This window comes from Xiphophorus maculatus, chromosome 19, assembly GCF_002775205.1.
Source record: "Xiphophorus maculatus strain JP 163 A chromosome 19, X_maculatus-5.0-male, whole genome shotgun sequence".
In the NCBI taxonomy this organism is placed as follows: Eukaryota; Metazoa; Chordata; class Actinopteri; order Cyprinodontiformes; family Poeciliidae; genus Xiphophorus; species Xiphophorus maculatus.
This window is the reverse complement of record NC_036461.1, coordinates 9,323,389-9,349,906: the sequence shown is the minus strand read 5'-3', so window position 1 is coordinate 9,349,906 and position 26,518 is coordinate 9,323,389. Positions and strand designations below refer to the sequence as shown.

Here is a 26,518-nt window from a genome sequence, read left to right as displayed (position 1 = left end):
CAACAGTCAAAAAAAGAGCCAGACGTTAAGGCTAAAGCAGGTCAGACACACAGGAAGGCCTCCTGCGATTCAACATGCTGGCCAAATTATCAGCTAAAGGAGTCCATTAAAAGTCAATGTGTTTGTGCTGCTCTGTCTCAGACCAGTTCCAGCCTGACATTAACTATTTTTGGACCAACATAGTGCTGACGACTCTGTCTGACCATTCAGGAGTCTCTAAACAAAAACACTTTTCACTTTACAACCAGATTCTCCGGAGAGAAAAGGGAGTGAATCAAGAAAGCTTGTTGTAATTGTGCAAGCAGAGTTTACTGCACCATGCATTAAACATAACAAGATGAAATAGTTGACATTCCTGGACATCCATGCACACCCCAAGGAATTACAGCATTTGAGCTTATGGTCTTTTCACACGTGCCTTTATGTAATCAGAGGTGATTTCTGGAAATTCGGCAAGGGCGGATATAAGCACACTGTTGAGGGAGGTTGCAGAGGTGTGGGGAATGTAATATTTTAAGTTTCTGATAAAAGTGTTTGGAATATCCATGCCTTATTCTATAATCCTCTTAATGGGGATGTAAATCTACAGCAACAACCTGTTTATACTTCATAAGCCAGCTAGATTTGCAGTTAAGATTTTAAATTAAGGACTGGTTTACTGCTACCTGTTTGCATAAATTAAACACATTGCAAAACCCTTAATAGACATTGATCTATTTACTATTTTTAAAACTCCTTCTTTCCGATTTTATGTTAGACCAGCACAAGGTAGTCCATAATTGGGAAATTAATGGAAAAATGTTCATGGTTTTCTTTCTTCTTTATTTTTGAACAACTAAAAATACTTTTAAAAAAGCTGCTATGCGCATTTATATTCAGTCCCCTTGTCAATGATACCAATGAACAAAAGTGTAACCAATTGATTTCAGGTGGACACCTGTGTGCAATTTCACCTCATTATAATTAAAGCTGTTCTGTGAAGACCTCAAAGGTCGAAAGTCTAGAGAACACTAGTGAATAAGTAGCTCATGAAGACAAACGAACCAACCAGAAAGGTGAGGGATCAAGTTATGGAGGAGGTTAAAGGGAGGTTAGTCTATAAAATAGCACTGTTTAATCCATCATCTGATAATGGAATAAGTATGACATCTCTGTAAGCATACCAAGACAAGCCCATCGACCTGAACTGACAGGATGGGAAAGGAGAGGAAATCATCGATATGCAAAGCTGTTCAGGCAGACAAATCTGTTGATAGGAGAACCATTAGCAGTGACCCAAATACATCTGGATTCCATGGAAGAGTGGAAAGAAAAAAGCTATTGTTTAACGAAAGCCATTGGAAATTTGCAACAAACCACTTAGAAGACACAGTAAACCTGTGGAAGAAGGTGATCTTGTCAGATAAGACTAAAACTAATCATACATCCTCTTAACCAAACAATCACTATCATAAAAAAACGGAGCAGCAAGATCCTGTGTGGGGATGTTTTTCTTCAGCTAGGGGTCAGGTAAACTGATTAATACAGAAAAGACGGGAGATGGATCTAAATACTGGGCAGTATTAGAAGAAAACTTGGTTGAGGATGCTAGAAACTTGAAACTGGGGTGAAGGTTCACCTTCCAGCAGGACACTGACCCCAATATGTCAATGCACCATAAATATGCTTAAATATAATAGTGAATCCATGGAAAGACTTGAAATCTAATGTTTAGAGATGTGCTCCATTTAATCTGACTGGGATTAAGCAATTTTTGCAAACAGAAATGAGCAAAATGTCATTCTATAATGTGCGAACCTAGTAGAGACATACAATAAACTCACTTATCAGATTTCACAATGCACAACTGTGTGTTGATCTATCACACAAAATCTTGATTAAATACACTGAAATTGGTGAGTAAAACATAAAGTATGTGCTCCTCTCCTCCTCCAACCAATTAAAATAAAAAAATCGAGAGATAAAATGCAGGGCAGTGTTGGACATAGCACGCAAGATACTCTCACTATTCTCAAGATCAATCAAGAGACACCTAGTCAACACATGGGTGTACCAATTCCCAGATGACTGCATACTCATAAAACAAAACAAAAAAAACAAAAAAACAATTGAACTGAGAAACTTCTGATGTGGCACAAATAAAAATACCACTTGTCTGAGACACAAACAGCTTTTTCAACTAATCTCCCCCTATTAATTATTCTTAGCTAGATCCCTAAAACTGATGAAAAAAACAAGAAGCATGTAGGGGTTGGGTCCCCCTTGCCCTGGCACTGACCACCCCCTCCCTTCCTATGGACACTGTTCTGTGTGAATTTGGAGCAAAGCCCTCTGGATAAATGGCAGGTTTAATGTAATCCCCATAAAATCCTGTTCATGCTGCTACTCTTTCTCTCCTTCTGCCTCTCCGTCGATTCTTTCACTCGCTTCTGCTCTCCCAGGGAGCACGTTAAATGGTTAACAGCAGGGCCAACCACAAGGTGCAAACCACAAAGAGATGGGGCTAAGTGCTGGGAGCGTGGGACCACCAACTCCACGTGTGTGTCTATGAAGAGAGATTAGCCCCATTTTACAGTGCTTTTCTACTGCTTTTGTTTTTTTCCCTCCTTTAGAGTAAGTTTTTAATTTAGAGCTCAAGTTTAATCTACACCACTCTCCTTGTTCTTTGAGCTTAGTGTTCAGAATAGACAGCATGCTACTGGGAATCCATTTTGTCAAGCTCACCTCATAAAAGAGGAATGAGATATCAGAATGGAGACACATGTAAAGTGTGTGGGAAATGGAAAGTAAACAAAAGAGACACTGAGTAGGCAAAAAAAAGCAACAACCCCCCCCCCAAAATAAAACATGCATATGAGGGAGAAGAGAAGCGGGAGTTGAGGGCCGGGATTCAAAACTTACAGAGTCTGAAGCCTTGGTTCTTTGGCTGTTGTTGTTGCTGCTGCTGCTGCTGCTGCTGCTGCTGCTGCTGCTGCTGCTGCTGCTGCTGCTGCTGCGAGTTGTCGCTGTATACAGTGGTAACATCTCCCTTCTCGCAGCTGTTGTAGCAGTGCCCGCCACTGCACACCCTTCGGCAGAGCATAGGTGTGAAGACAATCTTAATCCGGTCAAGGTTGGAGGTGAGGTTAGCCCCTGGAAGACATGAGCACATATTCTTGAGAAGAAGCAGCAACAGGAGACGAAATGGGCTTAAGAAGAGCTGCATCTTTCCTCCACTCCAGCCTCACAGTGACACACTCTTCATCCAGGCGAACAGACGGTTTTTAAGTGCATAAGGGTGTGTGCTGACGGTCGGCTAGTGGCACGCTACAGCCAAATGAGCAATGTGGCACAAGCCGGGGAAAGGGGCTGGAGGAGAGAACTGCTAGGTGTTGGGCAAGGCTCCAAAGCACTTTATCTTTAGGAGAAGGTGTTGTGGATGTGTGTATGTGTTATGGAGACAAAGAGAGAGTAAGTGCATGTGAACATGGTGTAATGGTGGGAATATGCTCAACAGCCGCAGACCTGGCACAAAACAAGAAAAAAGAACAGAAGCCAGATCTTCAGACAGCTGTTTGCACTGGATAACATATTTGGGAGTAAAAAGTAGAAATAATAAGGTCAAAATGTTTCTGCTGCAAGAAGAAGCACTAGAGATCATTGCTTGTTATTACAGAGAGGTTAGTGCAAAGATATACAATGAATGCAGCAATGATATAAAACATCTGCCTGAGTCCTGCAGACCACAGAGGCAAATGGGCTTGTGGCATTAGCCTCTGTGGCTGATGCTGTGTACTGTATTCCAGTTTATGAGAGAGTGTTTGTCTTATAAAAGTTGCCTGGAGACTAGAATAAGATGATTTTTAGCTCAATTTGCGCTAGCCTGTTGGAAACTTAGAAAATCTAATCTATTAAGAGCTGCCCTGTTGACAGTAACACTCTTCCTTGAGAACTCTAAGTGAGGAAGACTATTTTAAGTAAGATATCTAAAATGAAATCAGAAAAAGCATTTTTAAAAAGCTTTTTCTGTGAGATGTCTAGATGTTCTGGCAGCAAGACAGAGTAATATTCTTAATAGATAACAGGAAGGCTGAACATATTTCAGCAAAATTGCTCTAATTTAACCTTTGGAGCTTTCAAGCAGTGTCTATAGGATTTCTGATGAATTTGGAAATGATTGAAAGCTTTTGCAAATGTCACAGTTAAGGTAAGAATCTCCATCATCAAGGGAATACAACTGAGGCTGCTGTTTTATTCATGCAAACAGCTCTCATCACTCTAATAAAAACATGAGCTGCAATAGACAGTTTAAAATGCTGACTCTGTGATCTTTTAGTTTTTCTTCTAAAACATCTCCCCTGTGTCTTACACATACATTGTGATGTTGCTTCTTTTTCTGATAATTAATGACCCGGTAAAATAGGAAATCTAAAAAGAAATATTCTTAGAACAGAAATGGTGTAGAAATGATTAGTTTCTTGTTCTTACCTGCTGGATGCAACACATTGTTGAACTGTCCCTGGCTATCACTAGGAGACCTTTGACCGTTAAGGGATGGGGTGTTGCTTTGTCTGTTCCTGTGTGAGTACCAGTTTCTGTTCTCACTGCTGTGGCCGTTTGCAAAGCCGTTGCCGTTGGGCAGGGCATTGGAGGTTATGGGCTCAGAGGACGATGGATAACGCTTCACGGTACGGGAGGTCCCACTCTGCTGAGGCGAGGAGTACGCAGGTCCTCGTCTTGCTTGGGTTCTGCAGATCACATAATCAAAACAGAAAAAAACTCTGATTAACTTCCAACAAATAAACACAGTGAAAGAAGACACACCCATCAAAACGTATTGTATGTTGATCACTGTGAAATCAAATTAAATGAACTCTTGAGAGATGCTGTATAGGTCATAGATTTGTCAAACTGATTTTATAGATGAGGTAAAACAGATTTAAGGCTCTTTTATTTTAATGAATTTAATAACACCATAAAATTCCTTAAGCTCACAGGACATCTGCTGCAAAGAGCCCCACCAATCACTGAGACTCGGCTAGACAGTAACAACATTTCGCAAGACTAGACAGTACACCGTATCAGACAGCCAACAGGGAAAATAATTACTACTCCCACTTTGTCTGTGTATGTACTTATGCATCTAAAAAGGTGTCTGGATTAGATCTTTCCATCACCCCTAGGGTATGCTTGTCTAGATTAGGAACTCCTGTGGCCACCTAAAAAGGAACGTCCTGAAACTTCCACTGGAGTGGAGGAAGTATTAAAGCAAGGGTCGATGAACTGAGTCAAACCATGCCCGAAAAGGGCACATTGTCTCCCAGTGAGCATCTGATTTTGGGTCAGTTGCAGATCTTCGAAGATCGAGTTCATGTGACCTGAAAGGAGGAGGCAGACAGGTCTACCTGGAGTTTAGGATTGATTGTGGAATGCTGGGTTCCGCCCACGCCAAAACATCTGGATCACAGTGATCTGCCCTGACAGATAGAGTGAGACAAAAACAAACCCTGCCGGACAGATCAGAGGAGCCGGTCCACAAAGCACACCTGCGATCTTACAAGCTACTTAAGGTTGTAATCAAAGCCCAAGTGAGGATATAAGCTATTCATTACTTTATTACATGTGGTTATGAAGCCACAAATTAAATATTTACAACGTGAATACGTTCAGTTGCACTACAGACACAAAGCAATTTTCTGGCAATAAGCATATTGGACACAAATATCCACATGCCCACACAATTGCAAAAACAAAAGTAAACACACGCACACATGCCCACACACCCTGTCCCAGCTGTGCACAAGCCTGTGCAAGTCTCTCTTTTTTACAGAGTACATTCCTGCTGATAATAAGGACAGGGCACCAAATGAAAAGGGGGGAAAAGGAGGCAAACATTTGATAATGGTCTGTCACGTCATCATTTCAAAAGACTCCAGGCAGCACACACAGCTGCCAGCTGCTCACCCAGATGCTGAGTCTAAAGGCTGGGTCCTAGGCGTTTAGAATGACAAGGAAACAAGAGGCTCTGATGTTATGGTGGTAAAAGGATGGACAGATATACAAAACCCAGATACAGTTTCCAATCCAAGTTATGGTTGGCTCAGTTCCATTGCTAATGCTGACACCTGGCCTGCAAGCATCCTGCCTCGCTTCCTAGGCTTAGCCAGATGTTGCTTCTTCCGACTCAGACGCATTCAAATGACAAAGTCACTTCCTCACAGCATGAGCTCATCATTGTCCACCCAGACTTTTGATCAGAGGGCAAGCAGGGAAACGGGAGTAGGGATATGATGATGTTGTCCACCTACATATTTCGTCACAAGGATTATCTAAGACACTTAAATATCAAATTGGTTGTGTAAAACCAACCAATGTGCCCTTTTAAAAGGGCATAATTAATTTTTTAAAGTAATAAAACCTATAAATGTAAGTCTTTATATTATTTTCCAGGCACACAGAGCCATTTTACAGGACAGTCAAGTAACTATGTTATCTTCAATTGTTATGAAAATGCTGTATGTATCAAATATGACTTCAAAGGCATTTGACTTTAAAGCCTTGAAATTGGGCCACTGTCTCTTTAAGAAGCTTCTGCTCTTTCCGACTCGCCGCCTTCAATTGCTACTGCTGCTGCTCTTTTGGGTGCTCTGTTTTTCACTTTTTGTGTCCTCAGTTGGTACAAAACGTCTTCTACATTTATGTAATTAGCTTGAGCTGCAACTGTTTTTCTCTTGGTCCAGGCCAAATAAAGGAGACCATTTTACTGGGGATGCATTGTGATTACATGTCAAAATTAGAACTTCCCTTCAACTTGGGTTTCATTAGCTTAAAGTGGCTGGTAAGAACGAGTGTGTCATTATAATAATGTTTTGAGGACTACATTACTATACATAATTATTAAAACAGGGACTGGTTTTGTGGAGAAAAATGAATCTTGCACAATCACTGTGCATGGCTAGGTTATTATAGTCAAAATTGTAAAAACTTTGATATACAGATAACTGTCAGAATGAGATTTTTTATTTTAAAAATCTATTTCAATGCTTCCAGAAATATGATGTTTCAAATTCCAATTTTTTTGATCACAAATGACAATTTGCTACAGAGAAGAATTCCAGGCAGACTCTGCACTCCACTGAGAATTATGTAAGGTTCATAGGGTGCTATTTGGCTAGCTTTTCAAGCTATTATTCTAAGAAAGTTTTTATTCTCAATGGAAAAATCTTCATATAAATCTTTACTTTTTTAAACTCTAAAACAAATGAGTAAAGTAATTTTTTCTCCTCTTGTCTTAGGTAAAAATTGTGTTATCCACTGTTTCTGAGTTTTCCTCTACGTTGTTTGTGTTTACTCTTTCATGTTTTTTTAACACATTTCTTGTCAAGTAAATGATTTTACCTATTAAGTGCTACAAGCCTGAACACAATTAAAAAGAAGTTGTAAAACTGATGATATATGTAAGAGGGGAGTCCCACATGTGGAGTGTTGCAGTTTTCCATATGCTGAAAGTATTACTGCTGTGATCACATTTATTTCGAGCTTTATAACACTGGGTGGGAGATGTGAGAACATATCTAATGAGCTCAACCACAAACATGATCCCTGCAGCATGATCTAATTTGAAGCAATTTCCCTATTTTCCCTTTTCCTTGAGGAACTCGAAAGCCTCATAAAACTCCAATAGCCACTCCCAAAGGCTTCAGATTTCTCTTGAGGGCTTTAATGTGTAGATAATTACTTTTATCTTCACAATAATTTAAAGTTCACTTTAAGGAGAGGAACAATTTAGTCAGAAACTAATCATTAAAACAAGTTTTGCTTTAGTATTTTGTCAATATGGACCATGTCCTCCAGGAATATACCTCTAACTGAAGCTAGATTTTCTGGGTGAATAAAATGAAGATACTGTGCTGAAAACGACAGACTTGCTGAGACACAGGCTTATTTTCTACATCTGCACAAAAAATACTTTTGACTTGACATTTTACCTCTCCGTTCAACCTTTGGGCAGGGCAGAACAAAGTAATGTCTTTTAATACATTCTCCTTTTATTGTAGCAGTTAAATCTATCATGAAAAAATTTATAGAAATCCAATCTTTGACTTGAGTACTTTTCCAATTGGGAAAAAAAAATAATTATGTTAGAACTTGTTTTTTTTTAAATCACCCTTGGCCAAGTCAGTGACACTACTGATAAATTCTCTACTAAATTCTCTCTAAAGTTACTCAAGTATTTTATATGTTTTTTGATGGTTGAATCATAAAATAGTGAATCATGACTGAAAGGGGCAGTACCGTGTTCTTTCCAGGCACTTAAACAGCACAATCAAGTAACTATCTTACCTTCAGTTGCTATACAAATGCTATTACTATCGAATATGACTTAAAAGAAAATTGACTTCATAATTTAACGCCTCGAAATTGGGCTTCTGTCTCTTTAAAAATTCTAGCTCTTTCTGAAGTCATCATAACAGTGCTCCTCTATTAACACTTTAACAACATTTTTACCAGCATTGCACTGATAAGCAGTTTGGATAATGAGCTCAGCTGATGGCCAGTTCCACTAGGTGTTTGCTAATAGATGCTAGTCTGAAGGAGCTCAGTGGGGAAGTTGTGAGAGAGGGATACTCTGCGAGGCTGCAACTCAGAGGAGGAGCTGTGTCTCAAAGCCGGTACTAGGTCTACCTAGGCTTTTGCACAGCTGAATGTTTGCCATATATAATGCCCCTTTAGTATTTCTCTGAGGTTTTAACAAAATCTAATTAGAAAATTGCCGTCCCTCATTAGGAAACTCAACAGAACATGTCAATTGAGACTGATGTGAATTTATCTTCAATACTCTAAAAAATAAGGTTTAAGAAAACGGCTACTTGCCAAGAGCTACTGATATTTATAATCATAGCAATAGTTTAAAAGCTTAAATGAACTAAAACTGTGAAAAATAAAGTTGCACAAGCAGCCGAAGAATGATAAGAATTGTCAAAAAAAAAACAAAAAAAACTCACTGTTAGAAAACTGCAGTAAAGAGTGGCATGCCTTGTTTCCAGTGATTTGGTACACTTGTTTATAATCTAGCATATTCAATAAAGTGTTTTCAATTCCAGGGTTGAACCCTAACACCTAATGTGGAATCATGCAGGTACAAATAAGTAACATAATAGTATGTCTTGTTTTTGTCACGAGCCATGAACTGTGTTGTGTGACGCCAGTAGCACCACATTCACTGTAGACTCTCATTGTCTTATGGACCAACAACTGAAAGGGGCCCAGGAATAGTGGAGTATGAGTTAGTTACATGGACCATTTCTACTGTGGAAACAAAATAGCATACTAAAATGCACCAAACGGTGCCGTTCCACTCAGAAGAAATGATGCATTAGGATCACCAAGTCTTCATAACAACAAACAGATGTTATCTTCATCCCAATCAATTGTTTTGGAGACTTGCCAGAGCAAAAACAACCGGTTTTGTTCAACTTACCATTACAAACATAAAAGTAAATAACTGCCTCACACAAGTGAGCTTTAACTGCAACTGATTCGTTGGTCAGTTTTGACTAAGGGTGATATTTTCAAGGACAAACACTCTGGTGTAAAACAAAGGAGATATGAAAAAGCGCCTTGAGACTATTAATTTTTGTGGCTGTGATATCTTGGGCCTGTTTTTCTTTCATAGGCCCTAGAACTCCTACTGAAAAAAAATAAAACTGTAGAATATTTATTGCATAAGGAAGATCAAGTTCCATATAAGAAATCTTCCTACTGAGCATTTATATGTTCACAATTTTTTTTCAAAAGAATCAAATTTTGATAAATCTCAGGCCAAATGTTTGATCAAAGCACCAGAAATAGAAGCTTCCAAGTAAGAAATAAGTTACTGGCACAAAACAACTGCCATTAATATTGTTCATTTCACATATACATATGGAAAAAGATCTCATCACACCACAAAGGAGAAAATTACAATCACAAAAAGCCATGGCCAAGAATCAACACTAAGCTGAAATTATAAAAAGCTTCCAAGAATTGCTAAAGTTTTACTTTGCATTTAGCTGGCAATCTTTGAACTCCTTTCTACATTACAACACGCGAATATTCGTTCTCCAAAAATTCTGACAAGACAGCATGAACGGCAGTTCCAACTTCACATCATGTTGATCTAGATGAGTTGAAGAGGGGGACTTTTGAGGAGCACACAGACGAGAAGTGCAAAAACACAAGTCAGTATAAAAAGCTGGAAGATGGTCAAAAGGAATTGAAATCCTCTGATGTCTGTACTTCTGTTGATGCTGCACATAAACCCTGTTGATCTTAAGAGCTTTGAATTACACTGCCAAGCAAAATGCCAGGTGTACACTGAAGCTTTGGGGTTTTGGGTGAAATTTTGTAAGGCGTCCTCATTTAACCACCAATAAACCCCTGTAGTGGAGACTTGGAAAGCACCAACTCCAATCGTTTAAGAGGTGTTCCTGTAAGCGTTCCACTGGGAAGCTAGTACTTCTCAGACAGACAGGGGAATTCTGGATTTATCAGATCAACCTCACATGCATACACACACACATAGTGACCCAGATCCTAAGGAACTGTTTACATCTTAAACTGTCTCCTTAGCCCACTCTGCATGACGAGGCCAGAGCAGTGTTTATGTGGAGGATTGCTCAGAGACGTATGGACCACAGCTGATTCATTCACTAACAGTTCTGTCTCTGAGGTGCGTTTATGATTCTCGGTGTGCATAAATCTCACAAAGAAATAAAGCACTCTTGACATTTGATGTATTCCAAGCTGAGAACCTACTTCTGGGCCTAGAATACCTTAAAGCCTACAAAAACGGTCATTACAGTGATATTAAATGGTTTTTAACCAGCTCTTTCAGCACCTAAAGCCCAGCACAGTTCCAGCTATACAGAGCTCATTTTTCATTTGGATTTGTTTGAGAAAAGCAAAGTTTGAACAGCCATCCAAAGGTTTGGATTGTTTCTTTATAGTGGCTAAAGCAGAAAATAGACTAATATGACGTGACTGGATGGAGCAATGTGGCTTCAAATGAGCTGTCTAAACAGAACTTTGTGACAGCAGGCAGGTTTCTGGCATAAGCATCCCAGTCTGGGTCGCATTTTAACAACTGATATCTCCCAAGCTTGTCACTTTATCCATCACAGTTTTCTTTGTGTTGGACTGGTCACAACCTCCAGAATGGCAAATGGAAAACTTTGAAGCACTGAAAGGTTTACAACCAATCAACATGACCATCATTTAACTCTTTGATTCATTAGACCTACTTTTTATTTTTAGTAAAATGCTTAAATGTTTCTTTATTGTCTCTCCAACATAAAGCCAAAACTCTAAATTACAGAAGGTCTATACACATTAGGAGCAATTTAAGTCTTGTTTGTGGGTGCATAAATGATAGCAATCAAACACCAAATGCAAATTAAAGTTTGCACACATTTCTCTCTTTCAAAGAGAATGTTGCTTGCTACAAAGACTGTTTAAACTGGCATATCATCAAAATAACTGCGGCGAACAGTAGAAATAAAAAAAAACAACCTTTGCATACAGCAGCAAAACCAATGAAAACCTTATGCTGCTCAATCATTGTAAACACTGGCAAGAATGAAGAGTCAAGATTTACGAATGCATTTGGAACGCAAACTTTTGTAGTCGGTGAGGGACCATCATGTGCAGGATACAAAGCATTTTGGATGCAATAATATTTTACTGTTCCAAAGATTTTAGGTATTTCCTACAAAGAGGAAGATCAACAGTTAAGAGATTTGGATCCAGAGGGTTTATTATAAAAGAACAAACCATATTTGCAAATATAAAAAATAAAAAAGCTGCATTTATCAGGATAGACAACGTTAAACCAGGAAATGTGAAATCTACAGAGGCAGTTAATCTATTACTCAAGATTTTATGTTCAAGAATGACAAGAGAGATATTCCTCTGGAATAGTTTCAGCAACAGATGGAGCTCCAAGGTTCGCAGACAAGTAGGGGGAGTGTAGACTGTTGAAACATTTCCCCACAGACGTTACTCGAGAGCATTAACAAATGCATACACACTTGACTCTTGTTCATGTTATGCTATCCAAAGCCCAATGGTGTTATGAATCTCTATGATGTCCAAGACATTAACAAAAGTGAAGTTTTTAAAAGTAAAAACTTGCCAGACAGTACACACACTAAACACTAAATATATTTTATCTATACCTTGTTTGTTTTTCTTCTTGGTGGTACCAGTGTGACTACACAAAGAGAAATAAATCAGTTTTAGTAGAAATTAAAAATTCTTCAGAAATGAATTTCATATCACTGAATTAAAAAGAGGTTCTGTGCATTTTTTAAATCAACATTAATTAAGCATCAATGCAAAATGACACTTCTGCTGATGGTGGAATTTTAATTGCGACTGTTACTTCTACTCTGAGTGTTTCACTATTGTGAGTGTGAACATGGGCACGAACATGGGCGGACTGTAAGAGTGTAGTAGCGACACTAAATAATGAAGAATCTTGAGGTCATATTTATATTGAGTAGTAGTATGGATAAATGCATCCCAAAGGCGGCTTCAAGCCGCTTTTAGGATGCAAAGTGCATGCACATGCAATATTTCTTCTTCTTTAGCTATATGGCCATTATAAATATTATTAAAGATTAAAGCCTAAAATTATGATACATGTCATCTTCTGTCTGGGTGTTATCAAGGCTGACTCAAATAAAACCCAGATATTTCATATTATCATAGCAGCCAAAATTGTCAAGTAGCGAAGATTACAGCCTAATCCAATCAACAAATTCAGTCTACTATGAATCACAACGCTTGGATGCAATACAGGGCTTGGCCAGGATTTTACTACACTTGAAGTGGTCACAAAAAAGGGTGAGGTACCGCGCAGAATCTCCACATGGAGATGGATGTGGCAGGGGCCGACTGTGGTGGAACCGGTATAAACCACACCCGTGGAGAAGGGACTTTACAAGACTGACATGTTCCCACAGGTTGCTGCCAGGGTTATATTAGTTTTGGGGTTTTTCATTATAGTTTAGTTTTATTTCATTGTGACTCTTTGTTTATCTAGTTTTAATTAGGTTTTAGAGTGTGTTTGCTAGTTTTTATTAGCTAGTTTTATAACTAACTAATATTAGTTATTATTAGTTAAACATTGTTTAATTTTTCTTAGTTGGAATAGTAATTCCAACTAACAAATTACTAATTCTTAGTTGGAATAAGAAATAGTATTCCAACTAATACCATTAGTATTAATAGTACCAATACTACTGTAAGTACTATTGAACCATTGAAATAGTACTAATACCATTAGTATTAATAGTACCAATAGTACTATAAGTACTATTGAACCATTGAAATAGTACTAATACCATTAGTATTAATGGTACTAGTACCATTAATTTTCAATGAAAATGGTTCAATGTTTACAACATTGAATATTTTGGTTCATTTCAATGTGCAGAATGATTTTTTCTAACTTTTGCTGTCACCATTTTGTGGAAATGCTGCCAGGAGGAGTATGAAGTACCATAATTTGCTGTCAGCTGATGTAAACTGCTTGTATGTGGGAAAAGAAAATTTATTTCACTATTCTATTTGAAAGGCCAATAAATAAATTAATAAAAACAAAGGATATAATTTCCATAATTTATGTTTTAGATTTATAAGCACACTACTGTATATAGATTCATGCATAGTTTTTTACCATTAAAATTATCACATATTTATTTAAATTAACAAAAATGTTTTCTCAATTTCAGGTTTCATTATTTTGTTAGTTTTAGTTAACTTTACTAACTCTGGTTGCTGGTGGTCCTGGTCCAGCTGCTTGAAGATTCCCTACTTTGGATTCAGAACCAGTTGTTGCAAAGGAAAATATAGACATCTTGTAGGATTTTTACACCAAATTATAGAGTGGTATTCAAAATAATGTAAGTATGAACATGTCTCATATTACTCTTGACAAGTTGATCAGCTTCTTGACTCAGTTGGGAATAACCTCCTGTTGTTTCTAGTCTTGACTTTGCCATTTTCCGAGTCTCAGAACTTGCTTTTGGCTTTTGCATTAGAAGTCATCACAACATGCAGCCTAAACCACATTGCACATTCACAGATAAATATATTCCAGTTTCTGTTTTACCACAGTCTTGAAACAACAACAGAGAGACATATGAGAAGTACGTAACCAATCTATCCTGAGACACAAACCTCTTGACTAGAAGCTGTTTTCATATTCAAGGTTTCAAACATGTCACCCATTTATGGAATAATTCATGCTCAGAGTCAATACATTCCTCAACATCTAAAGTGAACTGTTTATGAAGTAATTAGGGATTATTTTATTAGGTTTTTTACTGCTAGAACTGCAGAGGCTAATTCTGTGGTCTTTGAAGGATGCTCTGAAATTACTTAGTGAAAAATCCATTCTTGTGAAAGAAAATTAGGATCTGAGGTTTTTGTTTACTATTATGCCAAAAGAAAAAGAAACTGAAGTTTTCAGTAAGTGAAAAAAGTCTCAGCAAGAAAAAAAATATAAATCCTTTCACTCAGTCAGGGCACTTAACCATCTGTACCACCTGTGGTCAAATCCCAAAGTGGTCATTTCATTCCTCTGGCTCTATGCAGTACAACCACATCCATAGATCATGCATTTCTGCCAATAAAACCCCATGACTGATCCAGAGCATGCACCGGTAACTATAATATCCAATGGCAGGGAGACTTTAGCTATACTGTTGTGTGTTCCTCATGGCAACAAGACCATGACACAGGATGGTAGTGGTAAAGTTTGTGTTTATTGAAAATTCAAAAATAACTCCACAGCAGCCACTGTCACATTAAAGTCCTACCCTAAATTACAACTTTTTGTAAATGTAATCTCTGGCAGAGCTTTTCTCATCACTTGTTCTGCAGAAAAATGTGGCCACTTGAAGAAATCAAAGACATAACATACAAACCTAGTGTCACTTTTCTCAAATTAGTTAAAATGGAATAAAACAAACTGTCCTTGTCATAGAAACAGTCATTATACATAAACTGGACTCCACTAAAACAGGTTTTCCTTGTACATCTGGTCTTGTAAGGCCAAACATCAGAGAGCAATTAAGGTCAAGCCTTTGATAAAATCTTCAGTCATTATGACTTGTTTAATTGTGAGTCTTGGCAGAATATTCCCCCTTGTGAAAAACTGGGTGTGTTCAAGGGTTTATCGCACCGACGACATACACAGGACTAAATCATGTTCTCCCTGTCTGGATGTCTTACTCAGAGTTGGCTAGTAGCAGCTAAAGTATGGATGAAATAAATCACAGTGAATGGAAATGAGAAACAAAGAACGTTCTTTAAAAATGTTCTTACCAATGACTGTTATTTGAATCTGGAAAAAGTGATACGTAGACAAAACACAAGATAAAGTTTCATTTAATTTTGAAGGTATTGCTTTCCTCACCAGCATGAAAACAGATTTGGAGTAAATTTAACCACCCGGAGCTTAGCAGACACAACATGATCAAAACATATGCCCAAACATTCTAGTCTATGAAAAGAACTGTAAACCCCCCCCCAAAAACAGGCAATTTCTTATCTCTAAGGGATAAAATATACTGCCAATATGTCTATTTTCACCTAAGTATTTATAAAGTTTGGTTTTCAAAGTTGAAGGAACCCAGAAAGTTTCAATTCTGGATAGAAGCAGCACACTGTGGTAACTGTGGTTCAGGGTTTTGATTCAAAATGCCCGGAGACGTGGTTAGCAGAGAGGCCATTTAATATTCTCCAGTTTATTGTAGTTGCTCTGATCATTCACTTAGTAAAATGCCACAAGACAGGTCAGCAGGAAGAGTCATTACAAAGTGCTGACTGAGGCTATGTCTATTTGCTGGTCAGCGTCATGTGTCAGTCTGCTTTGACAGCAAGCCAAAAACAGCTTCCAACAAGAGAGTAGGTGGAGGGATTTCTTTTTTGAAGATGGATAAAGCACTGATTTTTAAACTTTAGTAGAGTTTCACAAAGAACATAAGGCTCAGAGTGAAGGCATAGAGCAGGCTGATGCAAGGATAAGGAGTAAGAAGAAAGTACACTACTGTAGTTGCTTTTAGAATAAGGTGAACCTTGTGCTAAATATAGTCAAGACCAAGGAGATGTTCCTTCATTTCATGCAAGTGCAAATGCTGAACCGTAACTTTCAACATTTACACAGCTAAAATATTAACTGATTATGTGGCCAAAGTTTAGGCTTGCACATTCATTGCATTTTTGCTAAGATAAAGTAGATAATTTTGGTGCCACACTTGTTGGCAGGTTGATGCACATCTTTTCACAATGAACTAAATATGCCAGAATTACAATATGTCACATAAACTCTGCTAGAAAATATTTTTCAAGTACAGTTTGAAAAATAAAGCAGTCATTCATCACTGTGTTGAAACAGACCACGGAGCTTTTAAATGATTCTAGGGTGCCAGTATGTTAGATCTATTTCCTTCTCACTAGATATATCACCGTAAATCTTCCCTTCCAGATCATAAAATTAAACTGCAGACTTTAAAATCTCTGAATTTTGCTTGGGGGCCCATTGTGTTATGTAATGATATCTGAGTATGACGTTTGTTAACATTATTTGTCAACTTTTGTGTGAGTTCTCAACTGCCCAGTGATCTCTTTTCTGTCATTCTTTAGCTCATTGGACTACTTCACTTAGAGAAGTAGGTATATCCAAAGACAACAATAAACTCAAGCAAAATTAAAAAGAAAAATTAGATTTTCGAAATATGCTCTCTAAGGTGTGTTAAATATTGTGAATGTCTGTGATTGTGCTTTGTAAGAAGTACTGCTATCGAGCCTGAAAATCAATTTCCCAAAAGGAGCATAAAAAAATTGTAAGCAAACTAAAAGTGGAAGAGATACTAAATTATTTATGTGTGTTCCTTAAGCATGTTGGATGACTCCTTTTTCAAATGCACTCCTGAGTTCATCCTCACAGGGAACCCTGCAATGAAAAACCAGAATGGACAAAATGGTCCCACACACAGCCATGCTTTGATTCATGTCAGCACTGTGCTTCATTCAAGAGTTTGATTAATGACATATCCATCTGGTTAGCACTAAAACCAATGTGCATTCTGGGACAGCTACCTTACTGTCTAAAATCATTGTGCAGTATTTTGACTGTACAACAGCTGCAGAATCCTTGGCAGTGAGAGGGATTTGGCTTTGGATGCAGACTTTGCTGAGTCTTTAAGAAAGTTTCAATAGACAGACATATAAGTCCAACATTTTGGCCGGAGATGTCTGTGCTCCTTTGTTTCGCATGGTCTCGCAGGAAGCCAAACACTCATGGGGCTCATTTGGTTCTATCTATTTAAGAGGATCCCAGGCTCAGTCAGCATTAACGTTGTTGATATTCAAAACTCTATAGTAAATCCAGGCTCACACTAAAAACAAAATTTACTTTGAGTCTTGATTTTCTTTTTCAGTGATATGTGATACACTTAAGCCCAACATTTCCTTTTCTTGTCCAACATACAGATCACTTAAGGACAGGGAAGCTTTTGTAAATCCTCAGCAAGACGTTTGATATTAAGCCCAAGGTAAAAAGTTGCTGGATTACACCCCTGCTACAAATTTAGGACACAAAACTTCCAGCCACAATCTTGTTTATGTCACAAAAGAAGCTGCTCAAAAAATAAATAAATAAAAATTAGACTCTTTGGTTCAAGTACGACCAAGCTAGGGCCTTGACCTTGTTCCAGTTCATTCCCAGTCCATCAATGCAAGGATACTAATTATAACTGTTTATAAAAAGCATAAAGCCCTGTTCAGAGAAGAGCATGCAGTACTGTACAACCCTGGGGAATTACCTTATTCTTTTCCCCTTTACCAGCCTCTTCATCAACAAAGACCTGCTCTGTTTAAGTAGCAGTCAAACAGCAAAACAAGGGGATGATTCTGGACATCACTTTTGGGTAAAAAACCAGACAGCCAGCTGGTACCGTAAGAAACTTTCCCAAGCACCATGTTTTAATTTTAGAGAGAACGAGATTCATATTTGATCTCAATCAAAGCTACCAGGAGTAATATCACTGCTTCTTCTAAATCTTGCAGGTGCAAAGATCATTTTGAAAACATTTTGACTTGAGCCCAGGGCAGACGCTGGTGTGGTTTGTCTGAAAGTGACTAGTGATCCATGATAAACATGAAGAACTCCCACCATGACCACAGTTTCCTCTGAAAAACAGCTGGGTGGCTATGTGCAAAGCCTTAAGTCAACAAGCGGCAGAACCACCAGCCGCATTAGTCACCAGTAAAGCGGCAGGACTGACATAAGCATAACAGTTGATGTAGAGAAAACTGCGGGTATTGTTGTTCTAACTGGGTGTTTTTGTATTTTTTTTTCGTGTGGCCAGGTTCAATCAATTTTTATTCCCATTTCTCTGCATGCTTTCGTTTCTCTGGCTGTGGTTTCAAGCCAGAGTTCTGTGACAAACTTTGGACATAGTTGTTCAAGTCTTAAAAAAAGTATCCAGTAGAAAACATGGCACTGTGTGAACTCTGACATGCATTTTGCATTGTTGTTGCCACCTTGGATGAGCAATAAAATATGAGATGAGTTGAGAAACTGGCAAATGATTTTCAGTTTGACTGGCCCTGCAATTAGAATCTTTAAAAGCCCCATAATTTAGTTTGAGACCTTGATGAGATGAAAGTGAACATTGGTAGGATGTTACTGTGTTAACTGCTACCACCCAAACATATAATGTGCTAAATAAAAGTTGGTGTTCCCAACTATTAATTGACTCAGTAAAACCTGGTGTAAATTTTTTTGACAAGCTGGCATTATTAGATAGTTTAGTAATTAGTAACTATTAATGACCTACAAGGAAGCAATTTTTCTTGTGAAATAACACAAGTAAAACTAGAAATCAGCACAAATACAAACTTTCCAGAGATATGTAAACTCACACCAAGAGCAAGAAATGTCTGATTTAATATACAAGCTGAAGTCAAGCTGGGCCTATGAAGTAACGCACGCATCAGTGTGTACATCCTCTCTGTACACCAGCAGCATGCCTGCAGCAGTCTGATGTGTCAGCACACAGTTTGAAAAACACATAAGGAATGTATCAAGAGAGACAGCTCAGCTGGAAATAAAGCATCTTTGGTTATAATGCCAAGAGAACTTCTGTTTCATCCATGTTCACAGATGAAACAGAAGCTGTCTTATTTAAAGTTCACTTTAAATAACTAGGAAGCCTATTTAAATAATGTTGAAAACAGCATCCATTTAATGAAGATGCATGTTCTTGGTGCATGTTTGTTCACAGACACTTTAGTGGAATGTCAGTAGAAAGAATAGCGTAGGCCTCAAAATTAAGTGTTAGAAGAGAGCAAGTGAGACAAATAAAACTGGTCACAGATGTTAAACTGATGGAGGATTTTTTTACAGATGTAGTCAGCATAAGTCAACCATTATTTTTGCAAATTTAGAGCATTAATTTTACATTGCTACTATTGTTGTTTGAAAAATAATTTATGCCTATTCAGCTTTATGTTTTAGATTTAATAACAATGCCACTGTGAGCTTTAGTGTACTTCACTGGGGTGTTGTATGCTAGACCAACGCAACTATGAAGTATACCCAGTGCAAGCAACTGCTTGAAATTTAATCTCAGTGAAGGTTCTTTGGAGACTTGGTGGGTCGTTCAACAACGTTAGTGAACAAAAAGCAGACCGGTCCTGGAGGAAGCTATGGAGAAGTTTAAAGCAGGCTTGGATTTTAAAATAATATGCCATGTTTTAGACATCTCATAAAGCACTGTTTAACTCATCCTTTGAAAATGGCCAGATTGTGGTATAAATACAAGCCAACTATAACTTGGCTATCCACCTAAATTGAAAGACTGAGCAAGGAGAATATTAGGCAAGAGCCAGGAAGCCCTGTGTGATTCTGGAGAAGTGCCAGAGATCCATAGCTGACAGTGCAGCCCACATTGAATCCACTGGCAAATCATTAAAAAGACACAACCAGACTTTTCTTCAGCAGTGAGAAGGAAGCAGTTTAAAGTTGCCAAGAAGATTAATAAAGCTAAATACAGGGAAATTAAGAAAGAAAACCTTACGACCTGCAGCTGAAGTTCCGCTTCCAAAAGGACAGAAATCCTGAACATACAGCCAGAGCTGCAATGGGATGATTTAAATCAAACCTTATTCATGTATTAGAAAGGTCTAGTCAAAGCTCAGATGTAAATAGTTTCAATAATCTTTGGGAAGACTTAAATATTGATCCCTATGGTCACACTCCATCTACTTTGGCAGAAAGTTCAGTCTACAGATGAGTAAAGCTGACAGAGTCATAGCACAAAGAACTAATGGCTGTAACTCCAGAGAAATGTAGCAATGCAAATTGTTGTATCAGGGGGACTGAAGTCAAGCCATCATTCTCTGGTTTTTATTTGTAAGAAACTTTGAAAAACTGTTTTCTTCCACAATTCCCATGTTCATATGAACTTTTGATAACCTTACGTTACAATCAGTTGTTTAACTATCAGCAGTGAAGGATGTGGCAGTAGCACTAAAAATGTCCAAAGAACTACTTTTCAAACAACTGCCAACACACTGATCTGATTTAGGAACATGCTGATACTGAAAGTGATTGGTGTTTTATATGTGGGACAATTTCAAGCTTCTCTGTCTGAATAATACTGTTTCAATCAAACCAAATAAAATAAACAGTATTCAAAGAGTGGTCACAGAAAATAGTAAAGATGATCAAAGTTTAGTGTAATGACTTGAAAGTCAACTATCAGCAGCAAACCTCCACAGCTCTGTTTTTCAGGTACTAGCTGGCAGTCGTCCTGAGTGGTTATGTAAGCAAGACCACAGACATGACCTTAGCAGGCTGACACATCCTGTTCTGCCCATTTCTGTTTCCTGCAGAGAGCTGATGTCAGAGAACAGTGGAGTGAGTGAAGATGATATGAAGGGCTCAGGTGGTGAGTACATCCTGTGTGAATTATCACTGTTTCAGCTGAACTAGGAGTATCCACAACTAACCCTGACCTTCAAACTGGATTTTACAGGATCTGGAGTTGACAGGGATCACAAACCCTTTATTGCTGAGCTTTAGGAATCACAAGATGTTTAAGTCAATGGTCAAAAATGCTCTTTGGTGGCCAGAAGTAAAGATGGCTGTAAATCATCAAAAGGATTTTTTAAAATCACATCAAAGACATCACAGAAACAACGCGTGACGCTGGAAAAACAGTTCAAGTTGATGCCTCAGAATTTTATAGTACTTGTTCCTCACTTGTTGGGGTTTTGAAACTCTGGCTGGAGCTTCTTTATAAATCATTCTATTGTTCCTCATTTATTGAACAATCATGTTTTTACACTACTGACAAAAGCATAAAAGAGGCCAGAGGAGAAACTGATTTAAAATCTCAAAAGAAATTCGATTTTTGTTTTCTCTTCATTGAAGAGTTGAGGTTTTGTGTTACTTTTTGTGAATCCTGGTTTTGTTTGGTGTCAGGGAATCAGAATGAGTTTGGCTCATTCACCATTGTTTAGCTTCCAGCATTTCAAACAAAAATGTATACCATGATATAATTGCCAATTATGACAATTTTATTTAGCATTTTGATGCTGGTACAGAGGTTTAAGTAAAAATAATGAACAAATATAAGTGAATTTTGAGGTCATTTCCAAGTGCACAGAATATGATCCATTTTTACTGTTCTGCTCTGTACAAAATAACACAAGTTTTACAAGCTGATATTATCTAGTTAATCAGTCATTCTCTCTGCTTGGGTTGGCTGTTGAACAGAAATGCCTCTCATAGCTTGCCAGCTGTAGTTCTAAACCAGAGTTCTAGGTGGCAATTCTTTAGCTTTAAATTATTATTGCCCCTTATTTTCAGCACCAAAAACAGGGTGACGTGATGCTAGAAAAACATTTAACTTGAAAATAATGGCGAATATCACAATGATGATCTTGATTATGACTAACCCACATTTTCCTTAGCTTTTCTATCTTTTCCATCATTACAAATGTTCCACTTTTTTTGTAAAAACGTTGTAACTGATGTACAACAAAGGAGGTTTGAGACTATCCAAATATGTAGTTTGCATGCAAAGTGCAAATGCATTAAACTTAAAATATAACTTCAAGACAAATATTGGAAACAGTCAGTCTTCTCCGATTCATACACTGAAAAAAAATTATGCTTTGTTGAATGTGAGTTTGTGTGGTTGTGCAGCTCTTATTGAAAATATTACCAAACAGCTGCAATTGTATTTCTTAAAACTGATTTGTATGTACAGCCACAAATGGAGAAGGAGCAACAATATGTTTCACACTATGCTTCATTAAACTAGAGAAAACTCAAATCACTCAAGTAATTTCTCTCACGTCTTACTAAAAGGACTACGCTGTAGGGAATGGAATAAGAATATGTAGAACATTTCTAGTGGTTTTGGAACCAATTTATTAAAACTCTGGTAAATGGGAAGTGCCTAACATTTACTTTTTGCTGCATCTGGAGTAAAATGATGTTGGATTCTTTTCTTAAGGTTGAAACAACCTTTTCATCAACAAAGAAAAACTCAAAGCTTGATTTAAAAACCTGACTTTCTCTCCACAGTGAAGATTAAAACTACAATATAATATTATAAGAGTGAAAAGATTCAGCAGCAGAAGTTTAATCACTATTTAGGTTAGTTTCTGAAAATGTACCAATAGAACAGAGAAGCAATGTCCTTTATAGTCTCACACTGGGGAAAACCCACAAGATGAAAAAAATAAAAAATCATGTCATCATTCTATTGTCTTCCTTCTGGTTTGTCCTTCCCTCTACTATTTATTGTGAGGGAAGAAGCTACCTGATACCACTTGCCAAGCTGAGTAAGTTTGAAAATGCTGCTGACATAAAAAGCCAATTCCAGAGACACCTCTTAGTGTCTCTGGAACAAAAGAAAATAAATAGATGCTGAATATATAATGTAACTTTTGCCCCTCGATTTAAAAAAAGTAGGATGCAAAGCCAATATAATCTATCTTTTCTCGAGCACCTAGCCTCCCTAATCGTCTACTCAGACTCCTTTATTAGGTCTTGGCACTGATCTCGCTTTCTGACTCTTAGTCTCCGTGACCTCACATCGCTCATGCTTTCCAGGCTTTGGAAGCGGTGGATCTTCAACCTGATATTTGAAACCACGAGTTGCATCCGCTGTGTACCCCAAGGGAGCATGGTTCCACCCCTGAAAGATCGTTATGGACTGAGGGAATGCGAAAAGAAAAAAAAGCACGGTAGTTCACAAGGGCTCCAGTACCTTACTGGAAAGAGCAGGGCAAGTGTTCAAATAAATATCAGATTAGTGTTAAAGTGCAGACAATTTAAGCTGAAGTTTTTACTCAGACCTGAAAATGATTAAGTACACTGATTACTGCAGTTTATTCTTCAGTTAGCTGGAAAGACTGAGTCGGACAGACTAAGGGATTAGTCAGCTTCAGCAGAAACATGACAGCAAACAGAGTCATTGTGGTGGTATTTGTGATTCAGGCACTCTATCTGCTCCTCGGAGCGTTACGCCTGCAGTCCAGTCTACTTCTATTTACCCCAGATCCGTGACTCAGTACACAAATATGTCCTGTGAGTCAAGAACAAAGAAAACATATGCATAGCAACTGTGCACTCTCCAGAGATCTTGTATTGATTAGAAGATTTACTATGACTTCGAGATAATTGTTAAAGGAAGGAGGATGTAGAAAATGCGTTTTTGTGAAGAGGGTGCCAAGATATTTAGCTGCGTTTCACTGAGCTACCACAAGCACGTGGTTGCCTTTGCCATCATCATTCCATAACACTAGCAAGAGCTCAAAATGACATAAGACTTTCGCTAATTAGGAGGAGAATCATCATAAATGTCAGAAATAATTAAAAATGTGTCTGTGGTTTGGTAGAAAGAAATTACCAAAATGACAAGCTGGTAAATTAGTAAATTATGACCTTAGTGCCCAAATAAACTGTAGCACAAAAACAACTAGAAAACCACTGGGCCTGAGGTCAAAACAGAGAACTATTTGACAAGATAAGTCAGGGCTTGTAAGCAATAAGAATCTTCATCAAAATATTCCCGAAATCAATTACCCTGCTTTTCCTTAATCGGAAATATGGTTGTGACCATGGCAGAGTCATTAATCAAACCAAAAATGCAATTTCCAACAAGACTGAATCTTAAACAATCAGCCATCCAGGCCAAGAAACTATTAAGCTTGTCTGATTAGCAGTCTTTGGAGAATAAACTGCACGCACTGAAAGAAATCTTTGTCTGGGCAATTATTAGTTGGATACATAACAGTCACCATTGCTCCAAAAAAATCAAAGAAAAACTGAAGCAGTCACAAACCAAAACAAATGCATTTCAAAACAACTTTTTCCGTCAAGCAACGTGGATTAGTCTGGAAAGTCACTGAGTTTTCCAATGTTTTGAAGATTAAAACTAAAAGATTTTTAAGTATGATTTTTTAAAGCAGTGAGGGATTACTTGCTTTGTGGAACATTTTATTTTACATTGGAGCGCAAAATGTATGCATTCATGTCATTCAAACATCGAGAAGTTTTCTTTCAAGATATGCCTCCATTTATCTCCATGAGGCCTGTCCAGACTCAGTGTCCAAGATGGAGAAAAGCTCCCTACAGCATGATGCTGTCACTCCAATGTTTCACAATGACGGTGATGATGCAGTACATTATTCTGCATGTTTTCTGTGTTCCCTAAATGTTTTGAGGCAAATAGCAAATGGGACTTAATATGTGTTTCTTTAAAGATTGAAAACCTGAGCATGTCTGACCGGTCAGACAGCAACTCAGGAATTTCATCTTTCAAACAATGAATCCTCCGCATTCAGTAAAAAAAGATTCAAAAACGGCTGTTTTCAGTATCAGCGACGATATAAGAAGCTTTCTGAAAATAAACTGCATCATCTGCCATGTGAAGAAACATAAATAAAGCTACAGTATTTCTCAGGAAAGTCCCACTGAAATACAACATTTCTTCTTCCACAGAGTTCTGGTCCCGACGGTGGAACAGGATTAAACTAAAGTAATTTCAGAAATATATATGGATGGTCAAATTTTGTACAAAGCCAGAGAATGGAAATGGGCCAAAAAATTCTGATCGGTCTATCTATAATTTATAAGAATAAACACAAGCAGATCACGAGTGTAAGTGTCCCGCAGTACTTTTTAATAAAAACTTTGTTTCATATGGTATGTTTTCTTTCAGCATGACAGCATTTCATGAAAAGTTATGGTAGCTATAAAAATGAATATATTATGCAAAATAAAAAGAAACTGCACGTTGAAATGGATTGTTCATCATATTTTTGGATCTGAACTAATCCAAACTCTCATTAAGAGCAAATGAAAGCACAAATGTTCAGCCAATTCCAACAGCTAAAAAAAAATCTGTTGATTTCAGTGGAATAGCTCCCATCTGTGAATTTGCTTGCAGAGTTAACAAATACAGCATGTTTAGGAAGCAAATTAAAGCAATTTACCAATAGAAAGCAATACGTACTCTGTAAATACACTTTAGATCGTGACGACTTACATAGGCTAACATATATGACATGAGTGTGAAAGCCCTTTTGGATATGACGAGAAACATTTGTGGAGCTACTTACACAGTCTGGGCAGGTTGCTTGGTGGTCACAGGTCGTGGGGTCTGGAGCTTGATGGTGTCTGTGGCCTTCCTCTCTGAGGGTCTTCTCTGTGGTGGGTCTCTCTGGAAGGGTTTGGTGCCTGGATGAATGCGCCTCAGAGTGCCCTGCTCACGAATGTACACCTGCTCGGGGGCCACCTCCTCACAGCGGGGCCCCTGAAAGCCTGAGCGGCACACACAAGTATGTGGTCGGCTGCAGGAGCCGCGGTTCTGACAGGGGGGCTGGCAGTCAGCTGGGGAGAGAGAGCACAGAGGGGGATCATGTTCTCAGCAGCGCAGATCGGCGCATATGGCCCCTTGAATGAAGGAGCAGGAGGAGAAATGGCTTATCCTGATCTCAGCACGGTGGCTCATAGTGAATCAGTTAAAAAAAAAGGCCTTTTATTTAACTTTTGAGGCATTTTGATGCTTTCCATTTTGTTAAGAGCATGACAGGGTTGTCTGGTTCTATTAGTTCTAAGTTTTTAACCAGCCTTGTTTAGTCTAAATGTAAACGATCACTTACATTAATTCTGCAGGAGGTACAGTTGTAAAACAAGCTTGTGGATTAGTTTAGTGCTGCTGGCAGTTCTACTCTGTCAGTTTTGTTTCTAATCAAGAATAAAGCGTGTTCTTTCACTATAATGAATGGCCGTTTAAAAACAGGCCATAAAAATACAGAGGTCATAAATAGGTTAAAAAAAGTAATACTGTTTACTGAAGGCAGACTCAGAATAGCCAACTACGCTATGGAATTTTAATGGGACTTTATAGGAAGGACCAATCCAAAACAGCACAAAATTGTGAAGTAAAAGGGGAACAATGGG

At 38.0% G+C, this 26,518-nt stretch overlaps 1 protein-coding gene across 3 annotated transcripts in view; it reads right to left on the bottom strand.

Annotated features, from left to right (window-relative positions):
* The window catches only part of ltbp2 (latent transforming growth factor beta binding protein 2), a 105,126-nt gene that overhangs the window by 59,000 nt on the left and 19,608 nt on the right, over positions 1–26,518 (bottom strand). For all 3 annotated transcript variants that reach the window (XM_023352519.1, XM_023352518.1, XM_023352520.1), the window contains exons 3-5: positions 25,675–25,945; positions 4,468–4,727; positions 2,902–3,132 (exon numbers count right to left, since the gene is read on the bottom strand). In XM_023352519.1, the coding sequence (XP_023208287.1) occupies positions 2,902–3,132; positions 4,468–4,727; positions 25,675–25,945 (762 nt within the window). The remainder of the gene's footprint in view (positions 1–2,901; positions 3,133–4,467; positions 4,728–25,674; positions 25,946–26,518) is intronic.